General features: G+C 41.1%; 1 protein-coding gene across 8 annotated transcripts in view; it reads right to left on the minus strand.

Moving 5' to 3' along the window:
- The window catches only part of Hr3 (hormone receptor 3), a 148,016-nt gene that overhangs the window by 28,146 nt on the left and 93,718 nt on the right, over positions 1-26,152 (minus strand). Inside the window, exons 2-3 of one of the 8 annotated variants that reach the window (XM_012696365.4) lie at positions 1,915-1,922; positions 701-1,565 (exon numbers count right to left, since the gene is read on the minus strand). In XM_012696365.4, coding sequence (XP_012551819.1) covers positions 701-995 — 295 coding nt within the window. In that variant the 5' untranslated portion in view covers positions 996-1,565; positions 1,915-1,922. 8 annotated transcript variants of the gene reach the window in all.

Genomic DNA, 26,152 nt, shown 5'->3' on the forward strand with positions numbered 1-26,152 from the left:
AAGCAACGAAGAAGACGCCATCTAGACTGTGGAGTTTGAAAGAGTCGACTTAATATTTTGACTAATGGAAGCCACTTAGGACTTTACTAGACTCAGACCGGTAAATCTCCCACCAATAAAATAGACAACAATCTTAATTAGTGGTCCGTTGTAATAGTTACTGTCTACAATTGTTGTAAATGCTGTGTGCAATTCGACTAAAACAAAAAATAATAATCAAAAGATATAGATCCTAATATACAATCATCATAATTGGCAGTCTAGATGGTCACTGTTGGACTGCCTTACCTATTAAAGTAATGGTTCAGTTATCTTCCGTCTTGTGCCAACAGTAGCACCCCCAAGGAGGGTTGAAACTCATACCAGGTCCTTATGTGGTACGATATGGGGACACGCTGCGGCGATGTCACGTAACGTAGAATATGAACCAGAGGATAGTTCACACGAGCGGCCCGCACGAACCGTCTTAGGGCATATTACAAGACGTCCGATTTTCAGTAGCACAGGTCAACGACACACCGAGCCGGACCGATAATTTCTATTTGATGAATGAATTTAGATACCACAAAGATAGGGTAACGTTTGAACTATATACAAAGCGTTTTCCTCAATCTCTAGACTCTAGGTCAATGTCCTTTATATTTGTACGAAATGTGTCAGTGTGGCCGGAGCTTAAACAGAACAAAAAAAAAAGGAATACCTCTTATAGAATTAGCGGCTTTTTTATCCATGAACATGCCCGATATCGATGAGCCGAAGATGCCGTCGCTGCTGCCCGGCGGCGGCGAGGTGCTGTCCGCTACGGAACCGGAAGTGATGTCCATTCCCATTTGATTGTGCATCCCGACACCGATGTCGGTGTGAGGTTCCCTTTTCAGCTGCATTCCTTGAGGAAGCGACTGCTGATGCAGCATCGTCGAGGCCGAGGAGTGGCCCCCGTGCTGGTCCGGAGGCCATTGAGATCCAAACAGCTCCGGAAACTGGTTGTTATTCATCGTACGAAATTCAATTGTCTAAGTCAGTAAAGAAACCTTTTTAGGTTATTTTCGGCCAGTGGTTGTTTTTCGCGAATCGAATTCGCATCGCGGCTATGCACTAGTATCACTATTCGGTGTTCCTTTTTTGATTTTGTGTTTGTGTTTGTTTTTTTTTTTTTTTTTAATATCGACTATGTCGTTAAGGCAACTGTTTTGCGGTTGTATTTTTTTTTTTTGTTTTTGTTTATGTCACCATAAGGTTTATCTTGGAGAAAACTTTATGGCACTGCCCGGATTGTTTCTTCAACTTTGTTGACTTGCGTTTCACCAGCGCCGGTCGTTTAACTGATAAATATATTCCGGCCGAGCGGCGATGTGAGATTCCTTTTAGCGAAATTTATTTCTGGTATTATCTTTTTGAAGAGTAGCAAGTTTTTTGGCATTTTGTCTCCGTGATTCTGTTTTTTATGTTTCGCTCTCGTCTCAAAACATTATATATCATAAGGCACTGTGTTTTATTTGTTTACTGTGTTCACTTGTTTCCACTACAGCTTTTGCTTTGAATATAACTCGAAAGTTACACAAAATCTGTAAAGAGAAAACCAAAGCAGAGGGAAGGATTTATTTTGATTTAAAAAAAGAATTTAAACGAATCAAAATAAAAAAAATAGAGCTGTTAGAGTGCCAATTCGAAGTTTGAAAAGAGAACGATTTTAGCCGACCGAACGGAGCCGTTCGATCAGTACCAAAATCTCAATATATCGAATTTACGTCGGTCACTAGATATTTGAAATTTTAAATTTGGAACACGTTTAGACGCCACCACGTTCCGTTTACGTAAATGGAAAACCGATCCCGTTCACTGTAGCACTCGAGGCACTGTCCACTTCAGTTAAAAAAAAAAAAAAACAAAAAAAAAAAAACAAGTTGCGATCACCTCACTGGCTGCAAAGAGAAAAAAATTTGTACGTTGTAATTTTTGTACTATAAGGTTGTGCACAAGTCTGACTCGCGACGACAACTGGCAAGTCGGAGGATGTTGACGGCACTGCGGCCCGAACGTTACTGACGCATTGACGAATCTTCGGCGAGGCTCACGAAAAAATTATATATTTTTTTTTCACTCGAGCCGAATAATCAACTTAGCTCATAGTGATAGTTCAGTCGCCCCGCGCGGAGTTCGGACGAAAACCTTTCAGTTTTCATAGTTAAGGGAGAATTCCTTCGCGACCCACCGACGGCTGACGCACACGTCCGAAATAAATAATTATTAGTCGAAAAATGCGTACGGTTACCGTGTAATTAAGAGACAAAGTTGCCCATTAGGCGCGTTGTACGCAAGGCGTGCCGGCTGTGTGTGCGTGCGTCGGCGTGTGCGGACACAGCGGCGCGCGCACACAGACTCACAGGCGTCACACCGGTTCGTTGACCCGAGGACCCAAACAAAGTAGATTTCGGTGAAATGCTGTTGAACTCTAGTTTCGAATGTAGAATCGCGGAGCGATATTATTCTGCCGCTTTACCAGACTAGCGAAATTTTTGGCAATCGATGCTAAACTCCAGCGTTTTTTTTTTTTTTGAAATATTTCTTCAAACTTTTTTGATAATCATATTTAAAAAAATTACAATAATCCTCGGTTATCGACAACACTAATGGAATTCCCGTAATTCCACGTTCAAATTATAATATTAGTACCTACTGTTTTTTAACAAATTCGAAATTCGAAATCTAAATGTTTTATTTTGTTCGTTAATGTGGTAATACGATTTACGTTAACAGTTCGTTGACCCCGGAAAAATGTTGACAACCTCACAACAAATAAACTTCGAACACACATTTGTGTGTTCGAAGTTTGAACTCGCGCAGCTCACCGCATGCAGTTGTGTCATATTGCGTTTTTAATTACATTTAGTCATAATAAAAACTTCTTAATGTTCACATCAGGTAGATAGTAACCAATTGGGTTCGATTCTAAAATCGAATTCGCGAATTTAACATGGCACCGTTTACCCCGGAAGAGGCGTAGCGTGATGAATCCTAAAAGCGAAGGGAGTCGACCTTGCGACCGAGTGAGAGGCACCTCGTGACGTCACGATCTCCAGTCTCTCTCCCACTTGTGGGCTAATGACCTATCGATTCGAGACCACGTGCTGTGTTATCTGTAAACTAGGGATTCGGTGTGTTTGTGTAAAAACTAGTTTCTTTTTTTTTTTTTCGTGATACGGAATGTTATGGGTTCAAGGTGATGAGTTTATTTCTAACGGAAATTTAGATCTAATCAAATATGGTGACACCTACGTTAAGTTGCTTAGCGGGAAGTAAGTTTTGATTCTGCCCAATATTTTGAGGTTTAATATTATGCAATTTTCTTTTCTGTCACAATAAATAAATAAATGATTTTAAATTTTAAATTACGTTTTATTGATGATAAAAATATATTTAATCACAATATTATTAATCCACTAGGTGCTAAGTGATTACGAGAGTCAATGGACATCAACAATGTTGATGCCGTCACTCACCTTAAAACGTTAGTTCTATTTTTTTTCTTCTTTTATTGCTTAGATGGGTTGACGAGCTCACGACCCACTTGGTGTTAAGTGGTTACCGGAGCCCATAGACAACTACAACGTAAATGCCGAGATATGAGTTCTAAGGTCTCAGATTTACAACGGCTGCCCGACCCTAAAAGCCAGAAGGCGTTGCTGCTTCACGGCAGAAATAGGCAGGGCGGTGATACCTACCCGTGCGGGTTAACAGAACGCCCTAGTAATTACGCAAATTATAATTTTGCGGGTTTGATTTTTGATTGCACGATGTTATTCCTTCACCGTGGAACTCAATCGTGAACATTTGTTAACACGTTGACTACGGGACCATTGTTGGAAGACTCAGCCAGTGCGCATGAGGCCTTTTCGAGGTGAGATTGGACTTCTTTATGGTGCATATGAGACCCGATGAGCCTAGCAAAGGATCCACCCATAAAAATCTGGACATTGTCGCTTCAAGCATCGTGCGGAAGGCCACAGGTATGAATGCTGCATCAGAAGACTGTCGCGTATGGCGCTTTTTAAGCCGCAAAACGCAGTCAACATGTTAAGTTTTTTTTTTATGATTTAGGGTTTACTGTTGGCCCGGAGGCCTTTCCAGTTTCACAAGGACAGGTGGGCAAGCAAGGGCTCAGCCAGAAAGGGCGGGATTTGCCAACAGCTATCACATGTTGAGTACGTATTTCATTAAAATTGGCCTTTATGGCTACGACGATTTGTGATTAATCTTTTTGTTTTAATGACATTAATATGAAATTTTAGACAACTAAAACCATATTTATATGGGCTTTAAGATTTAAATCTCTTTCTAAAACTGTTCCCTTCATACACTTACGTTCTGCGCTCGGTGTATCATCGCCTTAATAATGATTCTTGCATTAATAGAAGACACGTCCAAAAACGTCATCTCACTAATTATTATTATTATTAATTTATGATGAATATCGATTTTTTTTTGTAATGACCCATTGTTTTCGGTGTTAAGTTTGAATTATTTTTTTATTGTACAGATGAGTTGACTAGATCACAGCCAACCTGGTGTCAAGTGGCCACTGGAGCCCATAGACATCTACAACGTAAATGCGCCGCCCACCTTGAGATATAAGTTCTAAGGTCTCAAGTATAGTTATAGATATTGGGGTTGGGTGATTTGGATGATTGGGTGGTTGGTTCGGTGTTGTCTTTATGCGTCTAACTGCTACCACTGTGTTTAAGCAGTGGTAAAGTCTAGACCAGACAATTGAGGGTCACGTTCGCATATCCATTGTTCCGATGCACGGTGCGTGGTGACGGGCCAGGCAACCACTTCGCTTGCACTGCTGATGTCCAAGAGCGACAATAACCAGGTACCCACAAAGGCCATAACAGTGTGTTTAGTGCGAGTTTTTTAACGTTCTCGATAGCGTAAAAGTTAACTCAAATTTTAATGGAGTTTAGAACAGCGCCCCTAGCGGCAAACGCAGGCAAACGTTGCAACTCCATACAATATTGAGTTAACTTTTACGCGATCGAGAACGTTTAAAAACTCACATTAAACACACAGAATCATCATCGATTAAAACGTGTAGTGGTCAAACATTGAGGAATTGTTTGAGATGATCCCCTTCACCTCCCGCCATCGGAGCAGAGTTCATCCATATTATCTAGAACCGCTGCGTTCATCGACAGTACGTTTCCAGAGGTCTTTTTTGCCACGTACCATCCGGCTATGGAATGAGCTCTCCTCCACGGTGTTTCCAGAGCGCTATGACATGTCCTTCTTCAAACGATTTTGGGGAGAGTATTAAGCGGTAGGCAGCGGCTTGGCTCTGCCCCTGGCATTGCTGAAGTCCATGGGCGACGGTAACCACTCACCATCAGGTGGGCCGTATGCTCGTCTGCCCACAAAGGGCAATAATAAATAAATTGTTAAATCACTTGATGCCTAACAATGGATGTCGCGTGTTTGAAAGATTATGAGGTGTCACTTTTGACAATGGCATGTCGCGTGTCATTGAACCGGCGGTGTTGCATTCGTGAGATTGCATAATGAGATCTAGAGCCGCGTGCTCGGACATGTTATGTTGTAGGCTGCAGTCGAAGCGCGGAATTCGAATATTCAGATAATAATCTTTTTTGTAATTAATTAATACGTTGCAATGCGGTCCGCCGGTGGGCCAAGCCAAAGTCAGGGAATCAGTAATTTGTATCCAACATGAGATTTTCATTACTAAAATTTATAAAATGCGTAATTTTGCACGGAAGATTAAAATTAGCTACTTTTACCGTCTAGTTTTTTTTTAAGATATTTCAAAAGGCTATAATTTAAAAAAAAAACTAAATAAAATTAAAAAAAAAAAAAAAAAAAAAAAAAAAAAAACGATCAACTAGGAAGTGCGACAATTCGACGGGCTGCCGTACCGAGACGGCCGACGTTTCAGAGCCTTCGATTCGCCTCGAAGGCTCCGTCGGCTGGGCGTCCTTGGGGTGAGCCGCGCCGTCTGGTTGTAGTGTTGACCGCGGTAGCCCCCCTACCTCATCCGGGTTCTGACCTCGGAGGGGATCGGACGTCAGGTGGAAGAGTGCAGGGGAGTCGTTTAGTGGGTGGGTCCTAAAATCCTTGGGCCCGCGGTCTGCTCACAACACCATGCAGACCGTTGAGTCTCACATACCCCGCGCGCCCCTTTTGCGCGGGGACCTCGTAGGAGGTTCGGCCCTCTACCCGAAAAAAAAAAAAAAAAAAAAAAAAAAAAAAAAAAAAAAAAAAAAAAAGGAAGTGCGACAATTACCGCACGCTGGCCCTTGTCTCCCATTGCAGCAAAGTTCTACTGTACATTCTCAACACCCGCTTGCGCCACTTCCTAGATTGGCAAATCCCCCAGGAGCAAGCCGGTTTCGTTAGGGGGAAGGGAACGCGTGAACAAATCCTCAATATCAGGCAGCTTATCGAGAGGTCGTATGAGTTCGGCACCCCGATGATCATGTGTTTTATTGACTACAGTAAAGCCTTTGATTGCGTCAAATGGGATCACCTGTGGAAAATACTAGCAGAATTGGGAGTACCGCAACATCTGGTCCTACTGCTACATAACCTGTACATTAATAACCAGGGAATCATTAGAGTGGAGGAAACAATCTCTGCCCCCTTTAAATTTAGGAAGGGCGTAAGGCAAGGCTGCATATTATCTCCAGTCCTTTTCAATATCTATGGAGAGTATATCATGAGACGGACTTGTGAAGGCTGGGATGGTGGAGTTACCATTGGTGGAGTAAAATTGACCAACCTCCGATACGCCGACGACACCACTCTTCTCGCGGCTAATGAAAGCGAGATGGCTGCTCTCATGAGCAAGCTTGAAAAAATTAGCCTCGAACTTGGTCTTCCCATTAACCGATCCAAAACACAAGTGATGGTAATAGACCGCATGAACAAACTGGAGCACACGGGGTCACTGCATCTTGAAACAACAGAAAGATTCATATACCTGGGCTCCATGATTGCGAATACTGGATCGTGCGAGCCTGAGATTCGAAGACGTATCGGGATAGCAAAAACTGCCATGTCTCAGCTTGATAGCATCTGGTTCGATAGAAACATCTCCATAAAAACCAAGCGTAAACTTGTAACAAGTCTTGTGTTTTCTATTTTCTTATATGGGGCGGAGACATGGACTCTGAAGAAGGCTGATCGAAGTCGGATCGACGCGTTTGAGATGTGGTGCTGGAGGAAAATGCTGCGGATTCCCTGGACGGCGCATCGGACAAACGCATCAATCCTGGAAGAACTAGGCGTCTCCTTAAGACTCTCCACCATTTGCCTACGTAGGATTTTAGAGTTTTTCGGTCATGTTGCGAGAAAAAAGGGTGACAATCTCGAAAGACTTCTCATCACCGGCAAAGTGGAAGGAAAGAGGCCTAGGGGGCGTAGTCCCATGCGCTGGTCCGATCAGATCAAGACGACTTTGGAATCCAGCATCAATGTCGCTATCCACTGCGCGGAGGACAGAAGTGAATGGAAGAACATAGTCCGGACAAAAGTGCTCAGTAAAGGTCACGACCCTCAGAACTGAGGAATACGACGCACGGAGGAGGACCGTCTAGTTTTTTTAAGATATTTCAAAAGGCTATAATTTTGATAAAAACTACAAGTTTATATTGGATTTGAAAACTAAGGCGTTTGGTTCGGCTAAAGGGCCAGGCGGCTTACTTCCATACGCGTTTTGTTCGATAGCTGATGGTAGGACCTCTTGTACTGGTGTTAGAACCTCTTGTACTGGTGGTAGGACCTCTTGAGAGTCCGCACGGGTATGTACCACCACCCTGCCTATTTCTGCCGTGAAGCAGTAATGCGTTTCGGTTTGAAGGGTGGGGCAGCCGTTGCAACTATACTTGAGACCTTAGAACTTATATCTCAAGGTGGGTGGCACATTTACGTCGTAGATGTCTATGAGCTCTAGTAACCACTTAACAGCAGGTGGGCTGTGAGCTCGTCCACCCATCTAAGCAATAAAAAAAATAAAAGAAAAATTTACACATTTTTTTTATACAGGGATTTTCCGAACAAGTCCATATTTCAATTTCAATTGCAACATAATTCGAGAGAACGACTCAAAAACGTAAGCTTACGAATCTAGTTATATTTTGTAATGACTAGGCGTAAATCCTAATATAATACTGTACACATTGCTGTGAGAAAATACAAGAAAAGTTTATTAAAATTAAGTATACATTTTTTTGTGATAAAGAGCCAAAAGACCTCACGATTCGCTCAGCGTCGAGCGGCGCATGGACAGCTTTAGTGCCGCCGGCATCTTTGAGAATTGGGAGCTTAATGCTTGTAAGCAAAAAAGTATATATATTATACACATATCTTTATATATAACTAGCTGTACCCGTCCGCTTCGCTGGGCATTTAAAATTAACATTATTAATTCTCACCCCCACAAAGATTCTCATCATTAACGCCCCCGCAACTAGTGTAGGGAGTCCAACACTCATATAAATATTAGCCTATCCATTAAGTACGTGTGTTTTCTACATGGATACCAAGTTTCAAGTCAATGGGATGTACGGTTCAATAGTTATAACGGAACATCCGTAAAAACCACTGTAGATTTATATATTAGTATAGATTCTGATAATAGTCGATGTTTCTTTATTTCCTATAGACTCTGAAACGGCTGGACCGATTTCGCTAAAAAAATCAGGAAATTTACATATTGACCCTAAGGCCAGACCAAGAGAGAGAGAAAGAGAGTGACGATGAAAATTTCCATTTGGCTAAGCTCCCTCGTAGGTCAAATTGTATTAGACATGACCAGAGGCTAATCAAACCGACTAACAATACCGGTGCGAATTTGAAGGTCCGGTTTATTTATTAGATGTATAAGTAACCTCCCTATAACGCGGTGGATAAGTTCCTACAACGTCCCGCGTTGTACCAAACCGCGTTATATGCGATTAGAAGCCAGTAACAAAAAGGAGAGTAATTTTTCTGAATGAAACATCTCAACTATGCCTGTATGTATTGTTTTACCTATTATACATATAAAATAAACAGTTATCTTTACTGGTGGTAGGACCTCTTGTAAATCCGCATGGGTAAGTACCACTATCCTGCTTATTTCTGCCGTGAAGCAGTAATGCGTTTCGGTTTGAAGGGCGGACCAGCCGTTGTAACTATACCGAGACCTTAGAACTTATATCTCAAAGGTGGGTGGCGCATTTACGTTCTAGATGTCTATGGGCTCCAGTAACCACTTAACACCAGGTGGGCTGTGAGCTCGTCAACCCATCTAAGCAATAAAAAAAAACTCGTTATCGCGTTGTACAAGTGCCGTGTTGTAAGAGAATTTTGGGGAAATTTTCTTTTCGCGTTATAGAAGAATAGAAGTTGTTTGTTTGTGTGTGTGTCTGTGTATGTGTGTAGTTACAATATAAGCGTTTAATAAAAGAAACAACAAAAAATAATTTGCTGTTTCACTTGCTGACAACATAACGAACGAACCCATTCGAATATCGAATCCCGCTTCGAGAACCGATTCCAGGAACGAATACGAAATTCAAATATTCAAATTAACGTACCTACCTACACAGTAGGAGGAGGATAATAGGTGTGTTCGAATTTCAAATTTTGACAGCGCAGTTCGCGACCGCGTCCAACGAACTATGGAACGATGTGCGTGAACTAAAGTGACCCTTTCACGAGGTCACCGGGAGGATCTTACATAACTGCGTCGATTTCGTTGAAGTTCATTCAGGGTCAGATTCCGGGGTGAACACGGGGTGGAAGTCAATGACCATTAAAAAGAGAGGAAGCTTAAGAATGGAAGCTCGAAGCGGGGGCAATGTATTGGGTATTGTGTTAAAAATCAGTGGCGTATTTAAAGACTTCAGTTAGTTTTTTTTTCTATTGCCGGCGTAAGCAGACGAGCATGCAGCCCGCCTGATGATGAGTGATCACCGTCGCCCATGGACGTCAGCAATGCCAGGGACAGAGTCAAGCCACTGCCTAGCAACTACACAACTAATTATTAAGTTTCATACGTTTTGTATTATTGCTGTTAATAACAGTGTCGATGGGAAACGGTGATCGTGACGCTATTGCAATGAGAAACGTCTTCACGATTTTCCATTTATTGTCCTTGAAGGCAGACGAGCGTACGGCCCGTGTGACGGTAAGCGGGTACTGTCATGGGCATTTTCAGGAGGAGACTGATCGAATATCCCGTGACGGTACCTTCTTGGGCGACGAATCCGGTTGGAAACGTCACGGCGACTAATAAATCGCCGATCGATACGGCCCGGTGTTATCTCGGCTCACAATTGCCGAAGGTTCGACGTTCGGACGATGACCCCCGAAACGGTTCAACGGCACTCGTCTATCCACCGGGGCGCCGTTCGCGAATTGCATTCGAATTTTAAACAAAAAAAAAAAAAACGAAAAAAAAAAAAAACATTCGAAAATTTTCGTATCCAACCACCACGCGCACTTCCGGGCGTTTCGAGATTATTCTAGAAAATTGTTGTTGTTTTTTTTTCCGCCTTCCGCCTCATTTGAAATTCGAACGTTTTCATAATATTATGTACATACGACCGTGAAGGAAACGCCCTATTTCTTGTAGTGGCGTTTTTAGTGATGCGAACAACATTCTTAGTTTCATTTTTCGAACGTATGAATTTTGCCTACCTATTCGCTGATAGTCTAAGGCGGTGTTTCCCAAAGTGGGGCCCATGCGCCACAAGGGGACAATCTGATAATTAAGGGAGGCAATCGCACTAAATTAATATAGAAAATCTGTATTAAAATTATTTTAAATTTCAATATCAGTTTTTTATTATATGTTCTGAAATATTAATATTTTTTTATAACAATTTCATAATGATTTCTTCCTAAAACCTATTTAATATGTTTGCTAAGTGAACAAATCAGTTCTTTAATGTTAAAAATGATGTACGGGTGGTGTATAAAAATTTTAGAAATGTTACAGTGGGGCATGTCACAAAAAAGGTTGGGAAACACTGGTCTAAGGGGCTATTCCAGCTAAGCGCGGACGGATAGGTGAGCTCACCGTCTCAACCTGAGACAATTTGCTAACACTAGCCCTAGCAAGAGCAGTGCTTCGCTGAATCTACTATCAAATCGGATCGCGATCCACTGAGAAGATCCGGCGAGAAACTCAGTGGGCTGTGTCTATGGGTTAATTCACTCGTCAAGGACTTCGCCGAGGACGGAGACCGCTGCTTGAGGGTCCTAAAGGCATCGAAAGTGGATTCGTTGGAACCGACAAGACAGAATTTCCACCAGTTGCTTTCTTTCAGCGCTTTTAAGCTTTATAGCACGATCATTATCCATATTGTATTTTGGTCTTGACGTATAAGAACCAAGCTAGTCCTGAATTATATAGGTTACAATAAAGGCGCGAGTTAATAAAGTGACCCGGTTCTTCTCGTCTGACTTTTTAACATACCTCGTTAATTCCTCGCGTTAAATATATGTAATAACTCTTATTTGAGATCTTAGAACTCATATCTTAAGGTGGGTGACGGCAGTTACGTTGTAGATGTCTACGGGCTCCAGTAACCACTTAACACCAGGTGGGCTGTGAGCTCGTCCACCCATCTAAGCAATAAAGGACATTGATTAAAGTCTCAAATAAATCAACTTCATCTCTTTTCTCTCCATATCACTTCTCATAATAGCAATATATTTATTAAACTGAACATTTTTATAAACTCGCAACTGATAACAATTGCTTCCTCAAGAAACCAAGTGCCGTATATAAAAAAAAGATGAGTCTACCCATCATAGGGTTATCAACATGTTTGCCCCGGTACCATCTCCAGGACTGGACTGAGCTTAGTCGAGCCCAATAGACCGGTCTACGAAGTTTGAACAATCACTCGATATTTAACTCTATAGTATTATTTAATATATATCTCAAACCCTTTGATGACGTACGATCGATTCGAACCCAGACACCAAGTACTATAAAACTGAGGCTCTAAAAATCGTTTCTCAAGATGTCGGCTGTCGATGTCCATGGGCAACAGCTTCACGTCACGCTGGGAACGTGAGCTGGTCCATACATTTAAGAAAAAGAAAAAAAAGTTGACATGTATAAAGAGTAAATACGCTTAAGTACAAATTAATATTTAAAGGATTTTTTTTTCTATTTGCTATTATGAGTACCTAGATGACTAGATGAGCTCACGGGTCACTCGATCTTAATCCTTTGACTGAGCGCACTGAAATAATTATGTCGATTTTTCTTTTTATACCTTTTTCTTCTATATTTATTAAGGCGCTGGTTTTTTTTTTTCCCTACCTAAGCTGGTAGCCTTGAGAGGCTATTCCAGCGTAACCTTAACTAGTAGGTGAGCTCACGGGGCTCAAACCCGACGACGTTGCTAACACGAACCCTAGCAAGAGCCGTGTTTCGCAGAATCTACCACCGGATCGGAAACGCGACCCACTGAGAAGATCCGGCGAGAAACTCAGTGGGCTGTGTCTGAGGGTTAATTTGCTCGTCGAGCCCTTCGTCGCAAGCGACGGGTTCGACGAGAACGATGACCGGTGCTTGAGGAACCTAGAAGCACCGTTAGTGAATCGGGAGGATCCGAAATGACGTGTTTTGGGCGACGTCGACTGCTTTCCATTCTTTTCGCAGGATCGGAAATGAAGGCGCTGGAATATCTAGTAAACCATGGGAAAGACGAATTCGAAGATACTGTGAATGAATCTATTTCTAATAGACCTATAAGGCTAAAACATACATTAACAAACAAATGATGACAAAACTAGGTAAATCAGACGGGCAGTTAAAGAAAAGCATAAGTAATTCGCGGTGGTGAACGATATGATGTTACCAGCTCGTCCAACTCGCAAATTGTTCAACCAACTAATTTGGTAAAAAAAATTATTAAAATCCACAGTTATACTTAGGGAATTTTGTATTCAAAATATATAAAATCGATTACAAAAAAATATATTCATTCAAAACGACACAGGTGCAAATGTCACACCTGCCCGAACGCACATTTTTAGTAATAATGATTTATCATTTGATTAATAGCGACAAAATGGCGGAACCCGCGTTCAGTATTTGAACACCTTGCAACGACTACGAGTATTTCATAAAAACAATATTTAAAAAAAAAAAAAGAACCTATCTTATACCTTTAAACGAGCAATTCTTGTATATATATCTGAATCTCGGAAACGGCTCCAACGATTCTCATAAAATTTAGTATACAGGCGATTTCGGGGGCGATAAATCGATCTAGCTACGATTTATTTTCAGAAAATGTTGTTTTATTCGTGTTTTCAATAATCAACTCTTCCCGACATCTATTGTCGAATAATAATACTATTTTTCTTAATTGAGGGCAACTAACCGCTTTAAAAACAAAACAAGATGGCGTTATCAAAAAAAAAACGCGCAAAGCTCGGTAATCATCTAGTTAAGTCTAAATAAAGATTGATTGCAATTCGAAATTTAAAAACAGAAACAAATTCCCGCTCAAAGTTTAGAATTCGAAAAAAATTCGCAATGTTTTAAATTTGTTCTAAAAGAAAAAAAAAACACGATCCAAGTTCGCAATTCAAAAAAAACACGCCACGAACCGGGAAGCTGCGTTCACGATAAGACGCGGCCTGTTCCTACCGCGGCCCACGTGGTGGGTCAACGTCTGCCCCACTGCGCAGCCGAGGTCGCTGAACTTGCGCACGTCGAGCCACGCACACGGCCGCGCTGTGCGAAACACTGTATACTACAGGTGACTAACGTTCCTTTTTCAAAACGTTTTTCATGCGCATGCACTTCGTCTCGCGTTCGCGATGCGCTTACGCATTCCATTTACGAATTTTATCGTATTTCAAATTTATTGAAGTATTATTATTACAATGTTGCCAAATTTAAAAATGAATTCTTTTTTTTGTTTTGTTTTCATACGTTCCATAATGTTTGTAATGCATATATATGATATTCCTTTTTTAAAACTCTTTTGTTGTATACGTACAAAGTTATTTTTAGAGCCAATTTCCGCTGGCGCCGTTCTATTTATAAACGAACTGGCGGTAATTATTTTTATGATCAACGAAAAACGAATCTCATTATTCTTAATTTGAATAAATATCTCGTTTACCGTTATAACATTAATCTTCTCAACGAAATCGAGTAGGCTTGAAGTCGGAGAACTTTTTTTTTTTAAAATACTAATACTGATCGGACGACTCCTCATTTGGCAAAATCCGATTTATAGTTCAGGAGCTGTGAACCTTTTATACGCATCGAAACTAGATAGTTTTCCTTGGCTATTTTTATGAACTTTATGGTAGAGTTCCAATTAAGTGATACTGTGCGCTTAGAACAATCTAATCTACCCTACATAAAGAATATAGGGGACTTCCAAATATTTCATATTCACGGGTATCACTAATAACTACGTAGAATATTCTAGAATCGATTAAATAGAACACAATAATAACTAGTACCTGTGTATCGATTCCAATCTGTTTGCCGGTGGTGAGATGATAGAAGGAAATGACGGGGTCATTCTATTCCTTACAACACTACCTCATCATTATCCTACCCTTCTCCCAGTCACCTGGGGTCGGCGCAACATGTTTTCTCCTTCCATACTCCTCTATCATATACCATTTCTTCGCTCACTCCCCTCTTACACATACCGTCTTTCACGCAATTCATCCATTTTTTCTCAGGTCTCCCTCTTCCTTTAAAGTGACATCATAACGTGCCTCATTGAGACATGAGGTCCACATCTCAATAGCAAAGCAGCTTCGTGGCAAAAACAGGCAGGGCGGCGGTACCTACCCGGATTCAACAGACCCACCGCCGCCAGTAACTAGGTTGCTTCGATTTGTGGACGAGCTCATAGCCTACCTGGTGTTAAGTGGTTACCGGAGCCCATAGACATCTAGAATGCCGCCACCAGCAGCGGTAGGCGGCGGCTTGGTTTTGCCCCTGGCTTTGCTGACGTCCATGAGCGACGGTAACCACTTACCATCAGGTGGGCCGCATGCTCGTCTGCCTGCACGGGCATTAAAAAAAAACCTACCTTGAGACATGAGTTCAAGGTCTCAGTATAGTTCCTGCTTCTTTAAAGTTATAAGCTTCTTCAAAAATGATATCTATACTAATATTGTAAAGCTGAAGAGTTTGTTTGTTTGAACGCGCTAATCTCAGGAACTGCCGGTCCGATTTGAAAAATTCTTTCAGTGTTAGATAGCCCATTTATTGAGGAAGGCTATAGGCTATATAACATCACGGTAAGGCCAATACAATTGGAGCACCAATAAAGAATGTTTCAAAATAGGGGGCTTAAATAGCTCCTTAGCATTCTATAATTAAAAAATATCTTCACTTTCTATGTAAATGAAGTGGGGGGTAAAATTAAGCGTCATACCAAAGTAACTATTTCAGGCGGACGGAGTCGCGGACATCAGCTAGTCATAATTTATATTTGACTGGCCATAGAGCGACGCGTACAATAATTGCTGTGTTAATATAGAAGTTTCCTCCCGGAAAACGGTTGTCAGCATCCACAGATCGATGTTCTTAAAATTATAATTTACGTAATTACTGGTGGTAGGACCTCTTGTGAGTCCGCGCGGGTGGGTACCACCGCCCTGCCTATTTCTGCCGTGAAGCAGTAATGCGTTTCGGTTTGAAGGGCGGGGCAGCCGTTGTAACTATACCTCAGACCTTAGAACTTATATCTCAAGGTGGGTGGCGCATTTACGTCGTAGATGTCTATGGGCTCCAGTAATCAATTACCACCAGGTGGGCTGTGATCTCGTCCACCCATCTAAGAAATAAAAAATAGAAAAAAGGTATACCGTGTATGTGTTTGTATATGTATGTAATATTATTATTAATTTTGTTATTTTCGCAATACACCTACCCCAGGATTTTCTACACCACCCTTGGTTGACTGGTAGAGAATGCCTCAGGCGTTAAGCCATTGTACCTTTGTGCATGAAGTTGAATAAATAAATAAATATATAAGTATGTTTATCAGTCTCTGATACCCATAACACAGGCAATCCTAAATTGACGAATGAGCGTGCATGATTTGCTCCCAGTTATTATCAGACGTTAAAATACTGTGTATTTTTTATTATATTACGGTGATGCCACCGAGTTATAAGTCGGAATCTCAGTTGTATTGGCAAATGGCCCTTTAGTTAATAAGCCTCACGCGGCTGACTCTCCCATCCCCTTTCGGAGATCAATTCAAATCTTTCAATCTGTTGTATCATTAGTCGATTTGGTTGTGTAGGTCATATACGGGTCGGCGTCGCGAGTTCGATGTCTGTGCCGGGTGATCGCCCTCGCTAACTGGAAATGTGTCAGCGGAGCCGACCCGCCGCAAAGGAGGGGTACACCGAACCGGCTCAGGTGGAACGCGAATTTGACGTTTGGGACGCGCGAGGCCATTCGCGATGTGATTTAAACAATTTATCTTATGACGACGCTTGCAGCTGAAAGGTAAGCATTGTACTTTTTGACGAAGCATGTTGCTGATAACTCTATTTCTGTAATATGACGAAGCATGTTGCGGGTAATATGTACTTTTATAACATGTACTTTTAGGTTAGGAATATTGTGTTCTTTTTTTATAATAAACTAGCGACCCGCCCTCGCTTCGCTTCGGAAACATTAAAACACACATGAAAACAAAAAAACAAAAAATAAAAAAAAAATAAAAAAAAGTAGCCTATGTTCATCAGGGACAATGTCGGCTTCTAATGGAAAAAGAATTTTTCAAATCGGTCCAGTAGTTTCGGAGCCTATTCGAAACAAACAAACAAACAAACCTTTCCTCTTTATAATATTAGTATAGATAGTATAGATAAAGTAAATTAATAATAAAAAAATATTTTTAAAATAGTAATTTTTTTTTAATCTATACTAAGTTTTCTCTACGGCTTTAATATCATCCCCCCATCTTCTGGATGGTCTACCACTTTCCCTCTTCATATGACATAGCAGGAGATTTATGGAAAGAACTGCCAAAGACAGAGTAGAATGGAAAAGGTTGGCGGAGGCCTTTGTCAATAAATGACATACAGACGGCGCTATCGATGCTAAATAGTTAAGGATAGAGTTAAGACTTTAATATATAAAGTATATAAAAAATGACATTGTTAACAAAAAGAAAATTAAGATATGTAAATGAAATACTCACTGGTGGTAGGACCTCTTGAGAGTCCGGACGGGTAGGTACCACCACCCCGCCTATTTCCGCCGTGAAGCAGTAATGCGTTTCGGTTCGAAGGGTGGGGTAGCCGTTGTAACTATACTGAGACCTTAGAACTTATATCTCGAGGTGGGTGGCGCATTTACGTTGTAGATGTCTATGGGCTCCAGTAACCACTTAACACCAGGTGGGCTGTGAGCTCGTCCATCCATCTAAGCAATAAAAAAAAAATAAAAAAAATACTGTCTGAATAAAGGTTATAATAATAATAATAAAAGTTTTCTCTCGAGTTCTTTCTTGACTCGGTTTAGTTCCTAGCTCCCGCCCTGAAACCTTCTGGGAAGAGGAGGTTCGGATTCCTTTGAATTTATAAAAACTGTATCCACCCAAAACTTTACTTATTATTGTGCATGTGTGTATGGCTGATTGTTTTTGTATGTGTATGTTTATATTTGCTTCCAATTTGGTTATGTATCTATGTATACTTTTTGCCACTACGCCTGTTGCGCCTGATGGGGATGGTTACTATGTGGTAGGTTTCTGTATGTGTATTCCAGAGTCGTGTTAGTTCTACTTTTCTATACTAATATTATTTATTATTATAATTAAAATAATAATAAACAAGAAATGTTTGTTTGTTTTCAAATAGGCTCCAAAACTACTGAACTGATTGGAAATTAAAGAAAATGAAAGCAAACGGCGGTAGGATCTCTTGTGAGTCCGCGCGGGTAGGTACCACCGCCCTGCCTATTTCTGCCGTGAAGCAGTAATGCGTTTAGGTTTGAAGGGCGGGGCAGCCGTTGTAACTATACTTGAGACCTTAGAACTTATATTTCAAGGTGGGTGGCGCATTTACGTTGTAGATGTCTATGGGCTCCAGTAACCACTTAACACCAGGTGCGCTGTGAGCTCGTCCACGAAGCAAATAAAAAAAAACGCCTTCTTCAGGGGAGATATTGATAAGGCCTCCAGTGTGTAAGGGCTTTGGGTTCCGCTTAACAGGTGTCCGTGGGCCACTCTCGACGATGACATAAAGAAAAGTCTTTAAAATCGTTTGAAGCTTTGTTTACGACATCGCTGGTTACCTCAATAAACAGTTTAATTAAGTTTTTTGTTTTTTTCATTCTCCGTGTATGGGGCCGTAAAGTTATTTAATATTTTAAACGCGAATACACAATAACCTAAGACAACACGCGGTTGCCTCGTCGCTATCGGGAACCGACGGACGGCTCAAGATAAATTGGCGTAAAAATATTTTGGCACATTCAACCCGCGGCCGTGCGTTGACCCGTGACATAGTGCAAATTAATAGCAGTAAGACCGATTTTCCAGTTACTCGTTGTAGATTTTTTTTTATTGCTTAGATGTGTGGACGAGCTCACAGCCCACCTGGTGTTAAGTGTTTACTGAAGCCCATAGACATCTACAACGTAAATGCTGCCACCCAGTTTGAGATATGAGTTCTAAGATCTCAGTATAGTTACAACGGCTGCCCCTACAAGCCGAAACGCATTACTGCTTCACGGCTGAAATAGGCACCTACCCGCGCGGACTCTTAAGAGGTCCTACCACCAGATAGGGTCGTTTGGGAATCCGAACGTGCTTATACATCATCTTAACTTGTATTATGTATTATTAGTATAACACCGCAACATACTTGCTGCATCTTAATATTTTCCAGAGTTTCCGTTAATTAAACGGTTGTCTGGAAGAGATCGCTTTTAGCGATAAAACCGCCTGCTGTACAAATGTATCTAATTGTTGAATGTTCTTTTTTTTAATGTTATTTTTTGGTGTGTAGTAAAATATATTCTCTCTCTCTTTCTCTCCTAGGGTCATCAGTATGAAAGCATCATCTAACTTACTGATCGCAAGGCCTATAGTGAGCTTGCACGGATAAGTACTAAAATCTCGCTCATTTCGGCCGCGAAGCAGTAAAGAATAAGCCAGCCGTTATTCAAAACATTTGAGGCTTGACCTCATGTCTCAAAGTGGATAAGGCATTCGAATGTCCGCTCGCGACCCCATTAATTAAAATTATAAAACACGAACCCACTCATTCAACATTTCAACTAATGGACCGTAATTTGGTTCGTTGCTAATTTTTAACAACATCTTCCTATCTAATACATTTCACGTGACCCACAAACAGATTACTACACTATTTCTGTCACAGCATTGATTGACACTTCGAGAAATGACGTTAGTGACAGTGACAGCTGTCACACTACAAAATACGTCCTCCATTCGGCAGTAGGTTGCAGAAATGTCAGAGACTGATGTGACAAGTTTTTATTCTATGCTATACTATATAGTCAAGTGTTGATATCAGATAAAACACTACAATTAATATTAAACTAATATCTATTAGTATACAATCAGGTGTATAATAATATGCTAATGGAGATGACTAAATATGATGTAATATTGATTAAAATTTATAATTTTTTTTTTTTAATTATTTTTTTATTGGCCTTCTAGGCAGATGAGCATACGGTCGGTTGATGGTGAGTGGCAACCGTCGCCCGTGGACATCAGCAATGCCTACCGTGCCTACCGTTAGAATGAACAGCTGAGCCAACTTTCAGAGGCATTATTCGCGGAGAAACGTCAAATAACGTGAAACATCGAAACTAAACCTACTGAAATAAGTTTCCACTGTGTAACACGATGATGGTGTACACAAAATTGAAAGAGCCGATTGAAACCTGGACTATGACCTATAGCTCGACGCATTCTAGATTTTTCCTTCCGAAGCTAGAATACAGCTTACCCGATGCTAAGTATTGGTGGTAGGACCTCTTGTGAGTCCGCGCGGGTAGGTACCACCACCCTGCCTATTTCTGCCGTGAAGCAGTAATGCGTAATTATAATGTAATATATGGCAGTAATTATATGGCAAAGTGAATTTCTCCTTAAAATCGTGGTAAATAAAATTCGATTACAATGCGAACCATAGAATTTAATAAATCTTGTAATATTCTAATAATCTCTGTAATAAAGTGCCGCAATCCCGCCTATTTCTGCCGCGATGTTCATGCGCTCCATTATCGAGACTCCGGCCACTCAAAAGTGACCCTTAACGCCAAACGAGCACTAAGCTTGGCTGCCCGTAAAACTGTTTTAACGTGTCCTTCTTTAAGAACACATTAAAACTGCTCTGACGGGGTCGTTCTGAGGGGTTGAACACCCTTAAATCAGAACGTGGAGCTTTACTTGTACCCTGAACTTTGCCACAATTACTTTGTTTTTTTGGGACGGACCCACGACCCGGTCGGCGGTAAGTGATGAAATGCGGTCATCCCTCACCGCTGTTAGTGACGCTTTTTTTTTTAGATCTTAGTTTGCGGTCCGTCTAGCGTTGGATAGTGCCCATGGACATCAACAACGCTGCAACCAACACATAAAATCTAGATCGTATAGTTTATTTTGCGGGTTGGATTTTCCGCGCACTGTATCATCGGATGGTAAGTGAAGATTATATTCACATAACTATTTACATACGTGACGTCAGATCAGTAAGCCTTGGAATACTGAAGGCTTGAAACCACCACCCTGCCAAAGCTTAGAAGAACTGACGGTGAATGAATTTTTGGGGTAGATAATCGGGTTGCAGTAGTATCACCACGAAATACAGAGGGTAGATAGATTTGTAAGCTCTTAGCGTACCATAGACATTTTACTGGTGGGTAGGACCTCTTGTGAGTCCGCGCGGGCAGGTACCACCGCCCTGCCTATTTCTGCCGTGAAGAAGTAATGCGTTTCGGTTTGAAGGGTGGGGCAGCCGTTGTAACTATACTACGACCTTAGAACTGATATCTCAAGGTGGGTGGCGCATTTACGTTGTAGATATCTATGGGCTCCTGTAATCACTTAACACCAGGTGGGCTGTGAGCTCGTCCACCCATGTAAGCAATAAAAAAAGGCAGTCTCCAGTTGACCTTAGGATTCGAAGGTCAGCCTAAGGCGCTATTCCAGCCACACACATACCGTTAGGTGAGCTCACGGGCTCAACTTGAGAGAATTTACTAACACTGACATTAACAGGAGGTATTAATGGAGTCTCTCGCGAGAATGAGATGTTTTACAATAAAAGGTAGCCTACGTCACACATACATTGCTTTCGCCTTAAAAAAATCATATAAGTCCATTGCTTCGTTTTCGCGTGATAGTAAATCAAACAAACAAACAAACACATTTTCACATTTATAACATTAAAATGGATATCGACGCTTGAAAGGCAAAAGTGACTAAGCGACAATGCGTGAACTTTACAGTAGACTAATTGAAAGTTGAAATTAATTTAAAATATACATGACAAATACCTGAAAAAAATTATATTTTAACGAATCTAGCTGTAGGATTGAAATGATTTTAATAGACCTAGAAATAATTTTTTTTTGCGCATCGAATTTGGTTATTGCCTATCATTTATGTACAAATCAGTTATTGTCGCTTAGTCACGTTTGCCTTTCAAGCGTCGATATATATATATATTAATTGCGATTTGATTCCCATTGCCTGTTTTTTGTTTTTTCTTTTAAGAACAAATTTAAATTTTCATAGATTATACCTTACATCATCAATCACAGATAAAAAGGAAGTTCGAAATGCGAATGACGATAAAAAAAAAAAAAACAAAAAAAAAATGGCGAAGCCTACATTTTCATTTAATAGGAGCAACCGATCAACCGGACACCTGATTCGATACACCACTACAAGCTGAAACAGCTCAATCTAAATCGGTCCGTTTGTTAGTGCATTCAACTTGGTCGTGCGTTGACCTCGACGAATTTCGGCGGGTCAACGACCCGGTCGGCGACCGCGAGCGAGACGGGAGACGCTAGAGCGAGACAACAAATGTAGACACGTGACAATTTGCACCCGGTGATAGTGTAATCAAAATGTAATTTGAAGAATACGAAAGTCCGGCCTTTAGTAACCGCCGCTTATTTTGAGACATGAGGTCCAAACCTCAAAGAATTTTAACTGCTAGTTGTCACTTAGAAAAAATGTAATTTGAAGAAACGAAAGTCCGGCATTTAGTAACCGCCGCTTATTTTGAGACATGAGGTCCAAACCTCAAGGAATTTTAATTGCTAGTTGTTACTTAGAAAAAATGTAATTTGAAGAATACGAAAGTCCGGCATTTAGTAACCGCCGCTTATTTTGAGACATGAGGTCCAGAGCCTCAAGGAATTTTAATTGCTAGTTGGAGGAATCGCGCAGCTTTCGACTCGTCCGTGACCTGTTGGGTAAGACGTCCGGTAGGTATATTGAATGTCGGTATTGAAAAATACGAATGTTCCAATACTACTGTAAATAAGTAAAAGCCATGGATAAAAGTATGATAATATTGTGTAATAAAAATCAAAATTGCAAAATATTTGCTTTAATTTTGATGTTAGGGCTTCGTCTAAGCCCTCACGGATGGGTACCATAGCCCCGCCTATTTCTGCCACGAAGCAGTAATGCGTTTCGGTTTGAAGGGCGGAGCAGCCGTTGTAACTATACTTGAATCCCTAGAACTTATATCTCAAGGTGGGTGGCGCATTTACTTTGTAGATATCTATGGGCTCCAGTAACCACTTAACAACAGGTGGGCTGTGAGCTCGTCCACCCATCAAAGAAAAAAAAACACAGCTCTAGTTAACACTTTGAGATTTGAGACACCCATCGGCGCGTTTACTTAACACGAAGCAGCTGTCATTGTCAATCAACCGACAACTGTTAACTAAAACGATCCTTTTTCCTGTTTTCGTCACGTAATCCAAATAATATCCTCTAAAAACTCGACAAACGATTCGCTGTAATACGGATCAGAGCTCATGTTTATTTGGGTCACTGTTTACGAATACAATTGTTTTAAAATAATTTATTTACAGTGCCCGACAATAAATACAGCACTTCGATTGCCCGAAAGAGACGGATAAGTTCGGCTTCGTAGAGCGCTGTCTCTCTCGCACATTGCCGGTACCACCGCCCCGCCTATTTCTGCCGTGGAGCAGTGATGCGTTTCGGTTTGAAGGGCGGGGCAGCCGTTGTAACTATACTGAGACCTTAGAACTCATATCTCAAGGTGGGTGGTGGCATTTACTTTGTTGATATTTATGGGCTCCGTTAAACACTTAACACCAGTTGGGCCGTGAGCTCGTCCACAAACCTAAGCAATAAAAGCAATAGAAAAACGCAGGCGCTGCCACAAGGCTTTTTTTTTATTGCCCTTGTAGGCAGAGAAGCATACGGCCCACCTGATGAAGAGTGGTTACCGTCGCCCATTGACTTCAGCAATGTCAGGGACAGAGCCAAGCCGCTGCCTACCGCTTAATACTCTCCACAAGCCTCGTTTGAAGAAGGACATGTCATAGCGCTCGGGAAACACCATTTGACACTAAGTTACTCCCCAAATTCCTACTCTGTAACATCAATTAGTCCAACAATGAATTATAATTTTTCGTGTAATTTAGAATAACTATAGATCCCGCAGTAGTCGAAATTCGACTATAATTAATTGGAATTGTAAGTTTGTACACCATTATGATTGTATTTTATACTTCTATAATCACAAATTTCGCCAAGGCTACACTATAAAAAATATTAACAAAGACAAACAATATTTAATCTATTCTCAATTTGACCACAGACGTCAAGAACAAAAGTTTGACAATAAATAGTATGCATGCGTGTGTGCGTCAAATACATGGTATGTAGTGTGTGTAATGTTTTCTTTATCGATTTAATGTATCTTTTACGCATTATTTAAAAAAAAAATTAGCATTGTGCACTTCTTCTCTGTATTCTCTATAAGTGTGGAAAATTTCATACTCCTCCGTCCACGCAATTTTCGTAAAAAGGGATACAAAGTTTTTGCTTCACGTATTAATATATAGATAAAAGCACAAACACAGACATCGCCCACACGTGAATCCGACGAACGAATCTGTCTCGAACCGGGGCGATACATTATCGAAAACAAATCACAAATATTTGCTTACAACAAACTTCTGCTATAACTTTGATATTGTCTCAATTACAGAACCAATGACTACACATATACTATCGAGAGGTGAAAGGATGTGAGTCCGCACGGGTAGGTACCACCGCCCCGCCTATTTCTGCCGTGAAGCAGTAATGCGTTTCGGTTTGAAGGGCGGGGCAGCCGTTGTAACTATACTTGAGACCTTAGAACTTATATCTCAAGATGGGTGGCACATTTACGTTGTAGATGTCTATGGGCTCCGGTAACCACTTAACACCAGGTGGGCTGTGAGCTCGTCTACCCATCTAAACAATAAAAAAAATTTATATTAACTGTTACGAGAGTCTTGGCCGAGATAATTTTGTCACATATAAAGCATTAAATAAAATACAACATACCTTAGAACTTATATGTCAAGGTGGGTGGTGCATTTACATTGTAGATGTCTATGGGCTCCGGTAACCACTTAACACCCGGTGGGCTGTGAGCTCGTCCCCCATCAAAGCAATAAAAAATAGAAAAATAAACTTGACACGTGCTAGCGATCCACTTCCCCGATGGAAGGTGGAGTCACGCATTGCGCACGTGCATACGATCACGTATGGGACCCATACGAACCATAATACGACATCTCTCGGACAGCTTTACTGATGTAGGACCTCTTGTGAGTCCGCGCGGGTGGGTACCACCACCCTGCCTATTTCTGCCGTGAAGCAGTAATGCGTTTCGGTTTAAAGGGTGGGGCAGCCGTTGTAACTACACATGAGACCTTAGAACTTGTATCTCAAGGTGGGTGGCGCATTTACATTGTAGATGTCTATGGGCTCCAGTAACCACTTAACACCAGGTGGGCTGTGAGCTCGTCCACCCATCTAAGCAATAAAAAATAAAAAAAGCTTTATTAGAAGTCGGTTAAAAAACATTGTAATTAATGTATCAGGGATGTCGCAAGGAAGAGAAACCTACACAAGTGAATAAAAATTTATTAAAGTAATATCTGACGTGGGTGAGTGAGCTCACGGCTCACTCGATGATAACGGTAACTGTCATCTTTTTTTTTATAATCTTGTAGCCTAAGGGGCTATTATACTCCAGGACTGGTAGGTGAACTCACGGGCTAGACCTGAGAGAATTAAAATTTGCTAACACTAGCCTTAGCAAGAGCCGTGCTTCGCAGAATCTACCACCGGATCGGAATCGCGACCCACTGAGAAGATCCGGCGAGAAACTCAGTAGATTTTGTTGACGGTGACCGGTGCTTGAAGAAGAAGCCATTTTTTTCATTTCTAAGCGTTCCGCGTTGTAAGTTGTTTTTTTTTTATTGCTTAGATGGGTGGACGAGCTCACAGCCCACCTGGTGTTAAGTGGTTACTGGAGCCTATAGACATCTACAATGTAAATGCGCCACCCACCTTGAGATAGAAGTTCTAAGGTCTCAAGTATAGTTACAACGTCTGCCCCATCCTTCAAACCGAAAGGCATTACTGCTTCACGGCAGAAACAAGCAGGGTGGTGGTACCTACCCGCGCGGTTTTACCCGTTTAATTCATCGAACTATCTGGTCTGGTTTGGTTCGTCGGTAATAGTTATTTTTAACGTCCGTATATATTAACTGAACGATATCGAGTTGCGTTATTGTTACAAAAGCCATTTTTCTGTAAGCGTATTATTTATTAATTTTTTTCTCAATAACCATTTGAAATGAGTACAACAACCGCCCGGTAGGAGCAACGTACTCTGCGGCTTAGAAATAATTCGTCGGCGCCATCTGTCGTCGGATAGCGGTACCAAAGGTCAAAGCGTGGGTTAACGAACCATGAATTAGGCTTAGCAATAGATGATTGCGCTATTTTCGGGTTTTGTTTACTCACGTACATATTTATTATATTGTTCGAGAGTTTTGTTTTTACAAGTGTTTCTTTATTGAGAGCTCGTCGGTCGT

Source organism: Bombyx mori, chromosome 2 (genome assembly GCF_030269925.1).
Source record: "Bombyx mori chromosome 2, ASM3026992v2".
Classification (NCBI taxonomy): domain Eukaryota; kingdom Metazoa; phylum Arthropoda; class Insecta; order Lepidoptera; family Bombycidae; genus Bombyx; species Bombyx mori.